At 46.9% G+C, this 16,020-nt stretch overlaps 1 protein-coding gene across 8 annotated transcripts in view; it reads left to right on the forward strand.

Moving 5' to 3' along the window:
- TMEM241 (transmembrane protein 241) overlaps positions 1–14,361 on the forward strand; it is a 112,277-nt gene extending 97,916 nt beyond the window's left edge. For 2 of the 8 annotated variants that reach the window (XM_082353601.1, XM_082353603.1), the window contains 2 exons: positions 1,396–1,460; positions 11,668–14,361. In XM_082353601.1, coding sequence (XP_082209727.1) covers positions 1,396–1,460; positions 11,668–11,728 — 126 coding nt within the window. In that variant the 3' untranslated portion in view covers positions 11,729–14,361. Of the gene's footprint in view, positions 1–1,395; positions 1,461–1,597; positions 1,626–5,616; positions 5,671–11,667 lie in introns of those variants that run through there. The other 6 variants (XM_082353602.1, XM_082353606.1, XR_014234003.1 and 3 more) reach the window with 5 other exon arrangements.
- Positions 14,362–16,020: the final 1,659 nt, after the last annotated feature.

Consider the following 16,020-nt stretch of genomic DNA (forward strand, 5'->3'; position numbering starts at 1 on the left):
CCATAGGTACAAAAGTCCTAAATAAAATGCCAAATAAGAAGAGGGCAGGGTGGGGGAAGTAGAGCTGCCCTTTGAGATAAAAGCTCTTTAGCATAAAAGCCACCACTCCGTTTTCACTTTGAGAAATCTGTTTCCTCCTGTCCTTTGCTTTCTACTTTGCAACTGTCTCTCTGACCTTGTTGCCACTTCGTTTTTGTTCCTGAAGACACCACAGGTCTTTTTCGTTATCAAGGGTTTTGCTGCAAATTAAGCAAGGAAAGCAAACAGAAAGTGACCTTAAATGAATAAACTACTACAAAGGTTCTAAGAGCTCACAGAGTTTCTGTACTCTAGGCTCCTGGTTTATATTTCCAGACTTCTTTTTGAGATGGTAAATGAATGAAGATGAGACCCATTAAACACACTCCCTCCTTCTGACCGTCTGCCTGTTGCCTTGTTCCCAGCTTGGGACCTGAAGAGGCCTCCAAGACCGGACATGACGCCCCCTTGAATGAGATGGCAGTTGACATCTCTGAGGGCATCCAGCCTGCGTGACCCATCCCGATACGGCTTGCTTCTTACTTCTTCTCATTGCAAGGAAGCAAGTCCTTAGGGTGACCTTCCTCATGGAAGCCGTTTTGTATTCCAGAATGCAGAATTCTGGGAAAAAACATCTTTCCTGAGCAGACGTTCCAAAGTTGGGTCTTTGATTCTCAAAACTTTTTGTGCCGATGTTTAGAGGCACCGCTGGAGGCTGAGTCCTGTTACTGCCATTCCTAAGAGACTTTTCTGTAATTTCTAGCTCTGAGAGATGTGGACTAACCTCTTCCCTCTCCTGTGGTTTCTAGATGTTTGCAAGCAATTAATTAATGATTTCATTGCTCCCTCCCTTAGGAAGTACCTGGTTTCTTAGAATGTGTGTCACGGGCCAGAAAGACAGGGGCATTAGGGCAGGGGGAGAGACGGTGCTGTTAGCAAAGGCAGGTTGACAGCTAGGTTTTTAGCTGGAGGATCTGGGAACAGGTGAATGAGTACTTCTGACCTTGAGGATTCTTTTTGCACAGCTGAGACAGGATGGAAACGGGGATTCTTGCTATGCCCCTGCCCAGGGGAGAGACGAGTTTGGATGCTGGCTTCCAAACTCCTCTTTTGAAGGGTTTGGAAGTTAAATGTTTCTTTGAACATTCTCACCTCAAAATAGGCTAGAACTTAGCATTTTCCGCTAAATACAGGGGTATTTGGGAAAGGTATTTAGGGGGACTAGGAAGTGTTTGGGGGAAAAAGTCATGAAGTGGGAAGGCATGGCTGATGTCTGGGATCTGAACTAGCACAAACGAAGCTTGTGAAGAATGGCTTTGGAGAAGGTTGCCGAGGTCCTGCTGCTCTGATGACCTTTTGTTGAAATGATTTCTGCAGGTGATCACGGCTGGTTTATCGATATTGCTGTTTGATACGATCCTGACCAGGGCCACCGTGGGATGGTAAGTCTTTTGCACAGAGAGAGGAGAAGAAAATTAGTTGCTTGTGTTTCCTTGGGATACTAATATTTGCTCTCAAATGTTGAAGAAAGGGTGTGTGTTTGGGTATATATTTTATTGACATATAAATATACATTCAGGAGAGTGCATCTATCATGAATATTTTCCCAAACTGAATATACCACACCTGCTACAGCCAGCATCCAGAGCAGGAACCAGAGCCTCGACGGTGTACCTTTCAGCCATTCATCCACACAAGAGTCACCACTATAGGTGAACCACTAATTATGTGTGCATATAACTATAACTATGTTTGTGTTTCTTGCCTTTGACCCTTCAATTCATTTTCTCCTAGTCAAGTTCCAGATCATCCTTGTTTAGAACGCACCCATCCATTTGCTTAAAGACAGCACTGCCTCTCCCTCCCGTATCTGAGCAGAGACCTGAAGGAAGTGGGGGAGCGAGCCCTGGGGACCCTGGGGGGAAACAGCAAGTGCAAAGGCCCTGAGTGTGCTCGGTCTGCTCAAGGAGCAGTGTGGCCGGAGCAGGTTGATGGGGGGAGAGTAGTAGGAGATGAGGCTGGTTGGTGGCTGACCATGTGGGGTCTTAAAGGCCATTGTTAAGAGTGAGGTGGGGGGGAGCGATCAGAGGGTTCTGAGCAGAGGAGCCACTTGCTCCTAGGTTAAAAACACACTCCACAGTCTGCTGTGTGGAAGATGGGCTGTAGGGTGCTACCTCTGAACTCTCTACACAGACTGCCCATCGGATAGCTGACGGAGTTAAGACTTTGATCCACTCCAGCTTGCTAGTATTCAGACCAGCCGATATGATCATTACCAAGGGCTGTGGTTGTCACCTTCAGGGAAGATGAGGCGAGGTGGGGAGTGATGGTGAGTTTAAACTGTTAAGACTGCAGTTGCTCCTCTCATCAGTGGGCGTGCTTTATTTTGGGGGTATATACTTACGTATTTTAAATCTACATAATAACGGGTGCTATTTGTGAGATGTTTAAGACAATGCAGAAATGCATCGAGTAAAAAGTAAAGGCCTGTCATCCTCTGCTTCCACTGTCTCCACTTGGCCAGAAGTCACACCAGTTTGATTCAACAGTGAGAACAATGCACTGTTTGGTCAGGATGTCCACGCTGAGGGAGGTGGGCTCTATCGTCTGCCAAGTGAAACCACACCGACGGGTGCCTGTCGAGCAAGATGAGCCTCTCAGTCACCCGGGAATGGGTCAGTCCTTGCCAAGTCTTCGCCCAGCCTGCCGGCTGCTGGCCGGATGACCCACAGCTTTCCTCCCCTATGACCACGGCTGCCTGCTGTCCGGCCTGAATCACTAATGCAGCACATTATGGAGAATAAGTCATATTTGTTGTTGCTACTTACTGGTCTCTTAAGCTCTGTTTTAAAAAGGAAAACAAGCCTAGGGCCACTTGAAGATAATGTTTATTTCCATTCCAGTTTGGATGCATTGTTCGGCAATCCCCCCTCACCCCCGCCCCAAGAATGGCACTCCAAAACTGAATTGCAGACAAGTTTTGGAATAGGTTTTTCCATTTCTTTTTTTTTTAAAGACTGAGTATTTTTTTTTTAAACTTTGGGTTTATTTATTTAATTAATTTATTTATTTATGGCTGTGTTGGGTCTTCGCTTCTGCGCGAGGGCTTTCTCTAGCTGTGGCAAGCGGGGGCCAGTCCTCATCGCGGTGCGCGGGCCTCTCACTGTCGTGGCCTCTCTTGTTGAGGAGCACAGGCTCCAGACGCGCAGGCTCAGCAATCGTGGCTCACGGGCCCAGCTGCTCCGCGGCACGCGGGATCCTCCCAGACCAGGGCTCGAACTCGTGTCCCCTGCATCAGCAGGCAGACTCTCAACCACTGCGCCACCAGGGAAGCCCGGTTTTTCCATTTCTTTACCAGCATGATGGAAAGAAAAAGCATATTGTTCCTTAGCTTTGCTCAAATAAGGCGTAGTTCTAGAAAATCCATATTTTTTCTCATTCTGGGGCTGAGAGTAATCCTAAGGGTTGGCTCCTCCCACCTCCTCCCTCCACTTTCTTGCATTCATTTGCACATTGGACCTGCAGAATTGTCACCTGTTTGCTCAAAAGCCACAGTGCTGGTTGGTGGGGCCGGTACTCGTGCTCGGTGTGTCTAGGGCAGCCTCCCCTCTCCCAGGACGTCTTGCAAATAATCCCCTGTCTTGTGCCATCATAGCCACACACACAAAAATGGTGTCATTTTTAAACATCAATATGAGGTTCCTGCAAGATAAATGTGAGGGGCAGGACCAGGCTCTGGGAATACCATGATGAGGAAGTCCAAGAGGTGACTTTGCATCTCGTGTGGCTTTGGGCTGGAAGGGGTTGGTTCAATAAACAGATATTTCCTGGGGGTCTGTGTGCCAGGAGCAGCTCTCGGATGAAAGTGTAAAGTCACTGCCCCTGGGATGTCTGTTATTGCTTGTCTCCCTGCCTGAGGGTGGGTCTGTACCTAAACCATCCAGACTGACAGAAATGAATCTTTTTGCTCACGGCATTTGGTGAAAGCGATTTTCAACCCCTCTCAGGAGCCCCTAATGGGGCATTTCTTCCGTTTTCCAGAAGAAAAACGGAAGGAAAAGAAAAATTAGGAAATACTCCCACACCCTCCTCTTCTTCCTCCTCCTCCTAGTCTCACCTCTTCCTTTGAATAATAATAACCATTTATTGAGCAACTACTATATTTCAGAAATTTTTATATTAATATTATCTCATTAACTTTCACAACAACCCTCCAAGTTAGCCCCGTTTTAAAGATGAAGATGCTGAGGTTCAGAGACATTTAACTGATTGTCCCAAGATTTTAGAGCTACTAGGTGATTGGACCAGGATTCAAACCCGGGTCTGTGTGTGTCCAACATCCCATAAACTTCACATACCTCCCTAGAAATGATGTGGGAAACGCCAAGGACTTAGCAGCAGCATAGATAGTGTCTAGGTAGAAGCAGGTCATGGGGAGGTGGAAGAGACATTGGCCTAAATGTTTCTCTTCCCACCAGTCTGATCATTTATAAAGAGCATCTAGATGATATGGCAGCAGTATAGAAGGAGCGTTACCCAGGACAAAATGTCTCTATTTCTTGTTCAGGGTCTGACACGGTGAACTAAGAATGTCCAGTGGAACATTTTTAGGAAAAGGATTTCATTGCCTTAGATTTCTTTTTAAAATTTATTTATTTTTATTTTTTATTTTTTGGCTGCGTTGGGTCTTCGTTGCTGCGTGGGCTTTCTCTAGTTGCGGCGAGCGGGGGCTACTCTTTGTTGCGGTGCACGGGCTTCTCACTGCAGGGGCTTCTCTTGTTGTGGAGCACAGGCTCCAGGCTCATTGGCTGTAGAGCGCAGGCTCAGTAGCTGTGGCGCACGGGCTTAGTTGCTCCGCGGCATATGGGATCTTCCCGGACCAGGGCTCGAACCCGCGCCCCTGCATTGGCAGGCGGACTCTTAACCACCGCATCACCAGGGAAGTCCTGCCTTAGATTTTTAATACTAGAAGCTATAATTCTATCAATCAACTAACAATATTTATTGAGTGACTGCTGTATGCAAAGCATGTGGAAGTCATTCAGGAACATAAGACATCATCCAGCCCTCAAGGAGTTTTCGGGAGAAGGAGAAGTCATAAAGATAATTTCTGCAGTAGGATAGTAACCGTTTGAATGCACAATGAATGTGAAGACTGGAGGAGAGAGAGAGTGTGGGGTGAGCAGGAGGGCCTTAGAACTGGCTTGAAACTGGACCTGATGCAGAAGGGAGAGGCTTAGTCAGACTCAGGGTGGAAGAGTATTTGGTCCCTCCGGCCCTGGGAGGACAGGGAAGGATGGAGGGGCAAGAGGTGCCAATGGTGAGACTTCGCAATTTGGAACCAGAGCTGGTGCTGGGGGGCAGGGAGCTGATCCTACACTCCCTCCTCCTTACTCTGCACTTGTCCTTCTGGGAAGGCAGGACACAAACGGGCAGGTTGACGTCCAAAAACCTAACTGCCAAGATATCCTGGTGCATCCTCGAGATTCTTCCCCCAATTTCTGTATCTTATCCTTCATAGTGATCGTCTCAATTCTTGATAGTAATTTTCCTTCTTACAAATAAGCCTCATTGATTGTATTTTGTATACAATTTCAGAATGAACTAAAAAACAGCAGAAAAACAAAAAACACCCAGGTGTTGAACTGAGTGTGAGAAATAAGCCTGAGATGCTCTCCAGTGGGGAGGCCGCGCTTAGTCTGAAGGTTCCAGCAGCCGTCTGTGCGAGGCCATATCTCCAGGCTGTTCCACATCCTGTGGACTTCGTGGTATGCCCTGAACAAGATGGAAAGAAGGGCTGTGTGTACCCAAATCAAGGAAACAGCACGTGTGATTATTGCAAAAGGAACCTTGACTTTGGAATTTCCTGATTTTTGAGAACTCTCGAATTTAAGGATGGTGTGTTTTCAGCCTCAAAGAATTTTCCAACCACAAAGTGAACCACCAGAAGAGGAATGTCAGACTGTGTTTCAGATTTCCTGTCTTTTGCACAGAGCTGATCTGCATTGTCCATAGACTGGGTGTGTTCAAGCTGTGACGGGGTGACCAGCTCTTGGATCCCGGGCAGGGATCCGAGGCCAGTCTCTGTCCTGTGGGAGCTTAGACTGATCGGAAGTCAGAAGGCAGGGCTGCAGGCCTGTTTTGTTTGGACCTACTGTGTTTGCCTGTATACTCATTGTTTCTTCTTTTTTGATTTTCAAATTTCAAATTACTCAGCATTTAGAAATCAGGTGATTTCCCTGTAAAAGTCCAGATCTCCAGATTCTTTTGAAAATACAGAACAGCTGTTAAGTCGGGCCTGCACGTCCACACAGCAGCAGTCGCTGGAGTGGGTCGAGGCTGCCCACTCAGTGGACACGGGCTCCCTGAGTGAGCGCAGCTGCCACCGCTGCAGTCTGGCTGCGGGCGGGGACCCTGGATCAGCCGATATCCTCGCCTGCATTTGCTTGTATGTTCATTCATTCTATAAGAAGTGCTTGCTGGGCTCTGAGGCTCCAGACTCAGTCCAAGACCCCAGAGAGGTCACCCTCTAGGAGACGAGGGCCCATGTAATTAATTGTCCACCTTCGTGGATGGGCAACAGCTTAGAGGCACAAAATAGCTCATTGTCTAAAGTAAGGTTTTTCACCCGCAGCACTGTTGACGTTTTGGGCCAGATCATTCTTTGTTGTGAGGGGCTGTCCTGTGTCCTGTAGGATTTTTAGCAGCAAACCTGAGCCTCACCTCAGTAGATGCCAGTAGCACCCCCTCAACTGTAACAATGCAAAACGTCTCAGGACATTGCTAAAGGTCCCCTTAGGGGCAGAATCTCCCCGGTTGGGAATCACGGATCTGAAGTTGTGAGGTGGTTAGTGGAGACATGCCATTTGAAATTTCAGCAAGATCTTAAGGAACTTGCTTATCTCCTAATTAGAGATTTGGATCAGCTCCAGGGTCAGGTCCTGGGCAGCCCTTGCTGCCGGCTCTGTGTTCCGCGATCAGCATGTACCACATGGCGTGACAGGTGTGCACTCCTTGCCCACCTGCCGGCTGAAGCTCCTCCAGGAAAGGAGCCACGTTTCGCTCACCTTTGCGTCTCTCCTTCCGGCACCGTTTGCTGAATCAACAGGTACTAGGCTTCTCAATCCTGTACCCAAGAAAAATGATAAACCTAAGCCCCCAACATTGGTCAACTTTTAAAGCCTTTTATTTAAAGCAGCTGCTCTTGGGGACTTCCCTGGTGGCGCAGTGGTTAAGAATCCACCTGCCAATGCAGGGGACACAGGTTTGAGCCCTGGTCCGGGAGGATCCCCCATGCTGCAGAGCAACTAAGCCCGTGTGCCACAACTACTGAGCCTGCGTGCTACAACTACTGAAGCCCACGCGCCTAGAGCCCATGCTCTGCAACAAGCTACCGCAATGAGAAGCCTGCGCACCGCAGCGAAGAGCAGCTCCCGCTCGCTGCAACTAAAGAAAGCCCGTGCGCAACAACAAAGACCCAACACAGCCAAAAATAAATAAATGAATAAATAAATTTATATTAAAAAAAAGCAACTGCTCTTGTCCAGCTAATTACCTTGTTTTTAATTATAAAAGCCCAGTATTTTAATATCTATTGCAAGCCCAGTAATTTAAATATCCAGATTAATATGTATTCATTTTTTAATTAACAACATTTTAGGGTGCAGATCGATAATGAATTCCCTCTATTCCAAAATTTCGGCAAAGGGGATTCAACACATACAAAAGAAAACAATTCTGAATTGTGAGTGATGTTCCTGTCGAGTAGAATTAGTTGTGTGTGCCTCCACTTTGAATCCTCTTTAGACAAGGAGAGTCACTCTTCTCTGTGGAATAGTTTAGGTACAAGGAGAGAAAGGAATAACCAAAACACAGCCTCTTTGTAGGATTTCGTGATGAGCTCCTCACCTTTGCCCATCATTCACCGGGCCTACCATTGATCCTGGGCAACAAACATGAGGATCGCTTCAACTTGACCCTGGTTCCAGCCTCACAAACACCAAGAGTCTTTAGAAAATGGTCTTATATCTTCTCTGAGTAGAGATGTCTGTGCCTTTAATTTTAGGGGAATGCTTGGAGACTGCCCAAGTCTCTTTGTAGGAAGAGTGAATTTAGGGGTGAAGAAAGAACTTCCACACACCCCAAAGTGCACCTAGGATCACAATGTCTGAAGTTTTTCAGTTTTTCATTTGAATTAAACATTTGAAACCTCTTCTTTAAAATGCTGAGAAAGGCCTTCATAACTATGCTCGTTACCTTTCGACACAGAGTAGTTTATCAGATTGTGAACTGTTGCTCAGCAAGTCCCCAAGGGAGTGGTGAATTAGTTTTGGTGAGGAAAAGAGAAAAAAAACAAAAATAGTTTGGAATCCAGATGGGAAAAGGGGGAGCAGTTATAAGAATTCCATCACTCACTGAGTAAATATTTATTGGGTGTTGTGTTAAGTGCTAGGCCTACAGCTGGGGAAAGGATACAGTCTCTGTCCTCTGTCTGGAGGGTTCCATAGGAATTCATTGAATCACCACAGTAATAAATGTAAAATTGAGATGGGGCCTTTGGCTCCCGATGGGAGAAAAGAGGAGTGGAGAGACGCTGAAAATAACCCCCTGGAAGAGAAGCGAGTGATGACTATTTCTGGCTGCCTCTGCTCTGCAATCTGATGTTTATGCCTTGTTACATGAAGTTTGTTCATTTCAGGAATGATGGGGATTATAAGATTTGCAAACAGTCCAGTAAAGCTCTGACTTAACCAGCTGTAATGCGATTAAGATTCCTGGCCCCCTCCTTGTGTCAGCATCTCCCGCTGTTTAGAAGACAGCATCAAAGCTCACCTCCCTGGCTCTCATAACAGTAAACGGAACCAGGTTTGTTTTTCATGTCAGGGTTCCCTAAGCTGCTTGGTGTTTCATTAACTCGCTAAGCCAAGGGGATGAAATGCAAGTTTATTACGCTGCAGCATTGTTCTAAGGCTGCAGGTGTGAGGGTGGCAAAGAGCCAACCGATACCCTGTTCTCCCTGGTGATTAAGGAAGATTAGTGGAAATGACTGTGACCCCCCCGCCCCGTTACATTTGCAGAAATAAAACTCTTCCAAAGCCAAAGTTCTGTACAGATCTTGCATCAGGTCACGGTGACTCTGTGCTTTCCCAGGGGTTTAAGAAGCTCGTATGTGCGTTCTTTAAGGGATGTTGAAGGAAACAGCAGATTGGCTAAGAAGGGAAAGCCAGATCTTTAGAGGTGAGCCTGTGTACAAAACGAATGTCTTCCCCTTCCCAGGCCCTTCTTCATCCAAAGAGAAGAGGCAATAGAACCCGCCAGCATCTGGGTCTGTCCCTGAACTAGACCAGGGACAAGCACAAATGGGTCATGTTTCACAATATGGTCTTTTGGAACTTGGACCCTAGTTTCTCCCAGGAACAATCCTATAAATGATGAGTATAGATCTAGGAAAGTCCTCAGAAATTAATTCGGTTCGTAACATAGACACAAACTTCAGCTACGTTATTATGAGCTCAGTATGCGTTAAAGAGAATTCATCAACTTATTGTCACTATTATAATACTTCTGTATTATAATAAAAAGGAAAGAGGAAAGTACATTCCAACTTGGAGCTTAAGCTATCAGGCAGACATCTCCCTCGGGCCCTTCTCCTCTCTTTCCCCCTTGTTAGCGGGCTCGGGGGTCATCCTCCCAGCCCACTCCCCAGTGACTGGCTACTTGACTAGCGCCTCTCTGCCCTCACCCAGAGAGAGAGGCCTGACATCACCAGGGAGGGGACATGGCAGGAGTTCAGGGGATTTTCCCACTCTGTAGGGTTGGCAGATGGGTGATGGGGGCGTAGATTTGTTCTCTGTTGCTCTAGAAAGCAGAACTTAGACTCACAGGTGAGGTTGTAAGAAGCAGCTGTCAGGTCAGTATGAGGCAGGACTTCCTCCAGGAGGGAAGAACCTCGTGCCCGGGACCTGCCACAAGATGCCCGTAGATGCCCATAGATGCTTGCCTGAATCCCATGGCTAGAGCTGGCTTTGCAGAGCAGGATGCATCCTTCACAAGGAGTTTTCAAGCAGAGTTGGGGAAGCCAGCCAGTGGTGAGGGCTGCTGAGAAAGGGATCCCTACTCTGGGAGAGCAGTCGAGAAAATAATATTTTATTGCTTGCCCATTGTAGGTCACACACGGGGGTCAGCTGCTACAAGTACGTCCTTCTAAGCCTCACAGTGATGGTTAGATGTGATTGTCTCCTGTGGTGCAGCTGAGGAAACAGCCGAATAACACTTGCAGGATTATGTAGCTAAAAACACCTGAGCACAGTTTGAACTCAGCTTATTGTTTTTCTGTTCTCACACTTATTCAGTTCACTGCTATACTGGAAGTGGTTCATGGTACAAGTTATCTTTATGTCGAAGTAACCCACATAGGTGACATTTTTCACTGGGAACAGGATATGCACAGCCTAAGTGTGTTTCATACATTCGGTGCCTTAGATATATGTTAGGAATATGGAGACGCAATAGCCCAAATGTGAGAGTATGGTGTGTGCGTGTATAGGAGGAGTGGGTGTATAGGAGGAGTGGGATACTGGGCGGGTAAATGGGAGAAAAAAGGAAGAAGAAGGTGGGATTGTAGGGCTGTTGGCACCTCTGGACAAGAGCATTTCATCCTCAGGGACCCCCATCAAAATCCTTTACTCATGGCCAGCCCAGGCCTTAGAAGTGCTTTTGGGGAAGAATGACAGGGGATTGAGACAGACACCAGGTTGTCTACTGAGAAGTTTAAAATAGGAAATGTGCAGACCTTTCATTGTATTACATTTTAGGCATGTTAAAGTATCCAGGTCTTCTCTTACACTCTTCCGTTCTCCTGCTATTTTTTTCATTTTCAAATCACTGACCATATATCTTTCTGCTCTGGTGGGAAATTCATGATTCCCCATTTGTATTTTCTTCATTATTCTTTTTTTAAAAAATATTTATTTAGTTAGTTATTTAAGTTGCGCTGGGTCTTAGTTGCCACAGTTGGGCTCCTTAGTTGTGGCATGTGAACTCTTAGTGGCGGCATGCGTGTGGGATCTAGTTCCCTGAGCAGGGATTGAACACAGGCCCCCTGCATTGGGAGCATGGAGTCTTAACCACTGCGCCAGTAGGGAGGTCCACTCCCCATGTGTATTTTGTTTTTAAATGTTCTGTTAGTCTAAATGAAATGAAAGGATTCAGAGATTGTCAGCTTAATAATGATAAGATTATGGATATCTGCGTGATTTTATATTCATCAACCCTCTATGGCAAAAAGTACCAGGCGGCTCTGTGGGAAGCCCTCCTCCAGTATTTCTGCCAGAGAGCATTAACGAAGGGCAGTCACTGTCACCTGGTCAGGATGGTTGGGACACATCACCTTCTTCCCTAAGGGGAGGTATCACAACCCACCTTGCAGCCCACTCCCCTCCCCCTGCACAGCTGAGGCTTACCCTGGACGACTGGGCAGTCCCTGGGCCTGACCTCAGAGCGGGGCAGTGCGGGCGGGGGACAAGACGCTCAGCTGCAGGATGAGGGGGCATCCCTTGGCCTGCGGTATGTGGGCACCAGGCAACTCCGGGTGTCCACAGCCCCCAGGCTCTGGGGAGGGGAAAGATGACCTCTTGCTGTTTCTTGCAGCCTCCTGGTCGGCGGCCTTGGAGAGGCCTTGCTGGTTTTCTCAGAGCGGAAGGGCTCCTAAACACAGGGAGAGTGGACTCCCAGGCTGCAGCCGGAGAACACCGCCCTGGGCTATGGAGCTCCCTGTCCCGGCGATAGAAAGAAGAAAGCAAGAACGATGAGACACTGCTGCTCGCTGCGTCGAGGAGAGCTTTTTCTGGGGTCTCTGGGCCGCTGCAGAGAGTGGACTGTGTCGAGAGGCTCCCCCAAGTCCTGCTGACTGTGCTGTGAGCCCAGCTGTACAGAAACAGATCCAGGATTTCACCTGCATGGGGATGGCTCCGCCCACCTTGATTGCCACGCAAGCCTCCTTACTAAACACCCTTCCCAGATAAGCGTTCACTGCCTGCTAGTGGGCCCAAGGTATTGTGTTGCCTTTTTGGTTTTGTTTTGTGATTTTACACCCTTGGAGACTCCTCCGGGGACACCCTTTCCTTGCTGTCAGTCAGGCTGGCTTGCCTAGAACTCACACTCCCCCACCTAGGGGCGCAGAGAGAATTCCTCGAGCTGGCTTCCACTGGGGGCAGGAGTGGAGGAGGTAAATGGGGGTTCTGGGCCAAGTAAGACGCCAGCAAGGACACTACTTCTCCAGAGTGCGTGCTGAAGCCTTCTTATGGTTGTGTGTTGTGTTGAATTCCACACACCCTTTTTTGCCTACCATTAGGGTAACTTGGTGCTAATGATTACCAGAGGGAATAGGATTAATAAGCACTGGTGGAGGAAACAGCAAACATAAATATGTAAACGCACACACAGTTATATTCGTAATCCATTTAATTCCCTGATATCTCAGAGGAGGTTTCAGATCATTGAACACTGAAATATATTTTTCAGGCCAGATTAAAAATTGGATGAAAACTCTAAACCTTGCCTTTATGGGAGTCAAAAGAAATGAATTTGCATGAAATGGTCATTTGATTCTGAACCCCAATGAAGGTTTAAGAAAATAATGTCTAGCTCCAAATATTCCTGCTCATAATAGGTTTTCTGAATGCATTATACTCTGCCAGGTGTCAGTTTTGGTCATTTTGAGACATAGAAGGTAATGAAGTCCAGGGAGTCCTGTCCAGGAAGGATCCAGGCCCTGCAGGGTGGGACACCCCGTTAGTGATGAAGGACCACCTCTAGCATCTGGGAAACAAGCCTTGTCCATTCTTGGCCTTGTGAAGACTAAGGTCAGTTCAGTCAGGCCATTCTTCCTGCAATTTTTTCTCCAAGTTGTTGAAAAAAGAAACAGAAGATGAAACAAATAGGAATGGATTAGTATATTTGGACCTTGAGTACCTTAAATTCATTTCCTTGTCTTTTCCTGGTCTCTGCTTGTCATTTAAGGTAAACATGTTCAGAGTGACCTTTATACATATATAGTTTCACGTTGCTTTTTGTTCCTAATCTGAGATGTCAAACCTTCTACCGAGGATCAAATAGAAAATCTGGGTTTACAATTTTCTTTGTTCTTTCGCTCCCACAAAACCGTCTCTGTACAACTGAGGCCAGTTCTCTCTTTACAGAAAGTGGCATCTGTCCAAATGTCATCTTATGTCTGTCTTTCCAAGTCTCATTTGAGCAAATGGAGATTCCTAAGGCTAGAAAGAGCCATGTACAGTTAACAAACCCCGTCCCCTGTTCCAGCAGGACTGACCTCAGAAACTTCTGCAGCAGACAGAAAAAGACAAATACTGTACGACATCACTTATATGTGGAATCTAAAAAATAATACAAATGAATGTATTTGCAAAAACAGAACCAGACTCACAGATATAGAAAACAAACTAGTGGTTACCAAAAAGGAGAGGGAAAGGAAGAGGCAAATTAGGGGTATGGGATTAAGAGATACAAACTACTATATATAAAAAAGATGAGCAACAAGGATATACTGTACAGCACATGGAATTATAGCCATTATCTTGTAGTAACTTTTAATGGAGTATAGTCTATAAAAATATTGAATCACTATGCCGTACACCTGAAAGTTAATACAATATTGTAAATCAACTATACTTCAATAAAAGAATTAAATGTACCTCAAAAAAAACAAAAAACAAAATTTCTGCTGCAGAATTTTAAACATTTTTTTTTTCTTTTTAAAGAATCTCTAACAAGGATTTTTTTTGGTTTTTGTTTGTGTGATTTTTTTAACTTCATTCCAGAGTCCCGTTGTTTTTAAAATCTCAGGTCTTTTCTTACTTTGACACTAGCAAGAGGCAAAGGATAAGATGTTTCTTCAATATACCATCCTGTTTCCTTCAGCTTCCATTTCTTCTTGGGATTTTTTCTTCAAGCTTTTACCACCATCTTTTATGCCCAAGCTCACGTGCTCAGCTCTGAACTCAGGGTGAGCCTAGAGGGCTGTAAATCGAGGGACTGGCCTAGATTACTGCTCTCATTCTCTGTGGCTCTCTGGGCCCCTGGCCCCCCTGGTGGGGAATCCTCAGGTTACCCCAGCACTCCCTTTTACCCGAAATGATCTATTTGGTCATGTCCTATCTGGGTCATGTCCTTGCTGGCCCCATGTCAAAGCCAGGGTGTTTTGTCTTTTTATTTGTCCAAATAAAGAATATGCTTTCTGTCAGGAGAAGCAAAGTTCTGTGTGATTGTGTATTATTACTAATCTGCTATGGATATAAGGAAAAATAAACCATTTATTTTCTTGGTAATTGGCCTTTCTCTTCTCTTCAGCCTCGACAAGAGAGTATTGCAGAAAAGGTTGTTATCCTTGGGGAGTAAGTTCTTGCATCTTAAACACAGGCCCAGACTTCTACCAGCATCCAGGCCACTTAGCTCTGCAGAGGGAGGTCCACCCAACTCCTCCCTCTAGCCCTGCCCTGTCCCGTAGGGTAACCACCAGCCGTGTGTGGCCGTTGAGTACTGAGAGGGTGCCCCACCCCTACCTACCCCAATGGTATTTACATCCCTTGCAGTTCCTGTCTCTTTCTCTTGAATCCGGTCTGGCTCTGACTTGCTTGCTGCCAGTAGGAGATGATAGAAGCAATGATCTCAGACTTCCAAGGCCAGGTTGAAAACCTTGCGGCGCCTGCCTTGGTCTTCTGGAACAGCCTTTGGGAGTCCTGAGCTGCCTTGTAGAAGTCTGACTCCCCTGAGGCGGCCGTGCTGGAGAGACCAGGTACAGGAGCCCTGTAGACAGTCGCTGCTGCACCCAGCCTTCTGGCCACCCCACCAGGCTACCAGACATGTGAGGGGAGCTGCCCTGGACCTTCTAGGACCAGCCCATCTGCCAGCTGAGTGCCATCAAGTGATCTCAGTCAATGCCACGTGGTGCAGAAGCATCAGAGCCTGCATGAATGCCTGACCACAAAATCATGAGATACAGCAAAATTGTTTGAAGCCACTAAGTTTTGGGAAAACTTGTTATACGATAGAGAGCCTCGAATGCCCTTCGTCTCAGGTAGATCCAATCTGAGCACTCTGAGACCCTCCCCTGAATAGACTTGTTCCAGGAGAACCAGTCTGCTCCAGCTGCCCTCCACCCTGGAGCTGCCTAGAGAAGGGGGCCCCCGCTGAGTGTCCAGGGCTTTCCCAGACCCCCGTTACAGGGCAGGATCTGTGCCTTTGGGTCAAAGAACCTCATTCACTCATTCATTCATTCATTCAAAAAATACCGAGAACCCACTATGTGCCAGGCTCTGTTTTGGGCTTGTGGATATATCCGTGAATAAGACGAGTCCCCCTGAAGCTTACTTTCTAGGGGTGGAGGCAGACAATAAACAAGTAAATAATGGAATTTCAGAGAGAGTTAAGTGCTTTTAATAAAATAAAGCCCAGACGGAGACACAGAGTCTTCTGAAAATCTGATGAAAAGTAAGGAATTTCTCTTCCGAAATATGCAGTCACACACATACACACACACACACAATTAAGCATGTAGTTGGGGGGTTTATTCTCCCTGAAGTCCATCTATTGGGCCTCTATTGGATTCCAGGTTAAGAACAACTGAGTGAGAACCTCTTTGGGGGACATGGGGTGAAGTCAAGCGTGCCCACAGTGGAATGTGCTGCCGCCCCCCACTGGTCTGAGTGGAGGCCAGGTCACTGGGCCTTGTGCAGACAATGGCGGCCACAGAAGGCTCAGCCCTGCCTCGGGGGCACTCTCAGGCTGGTGTGGGCGAGATGCGCAGACTTGAACATGGATCTCATGGTCCATTTCAAGGGCATGACGCACCTGGTAGGAACCTGGAGAGATGCCGGGAGGGAGAGGTCCCAGCTGCGGGGCCCAGCACCGAGAATTACTGTGGGCCGTGCAGAGTGTTGCCCAAAGGGCTTCACTCCTGAGACGTCTCACCTAATCCTCACAAGG

The sequence above is a fragment of the Balaenoptera borealis genome, assembly GCF_965194805.1.
Source record: "Balaenoptera borealis genome assembly, chromosome: 14".
Lineage (NCBI taxonomy): Eukaryota > Metazoa > Chordata > Mammalia > Artiodactyla > Balaenopteridae > Balaenoptera > Balaenoptera borealis.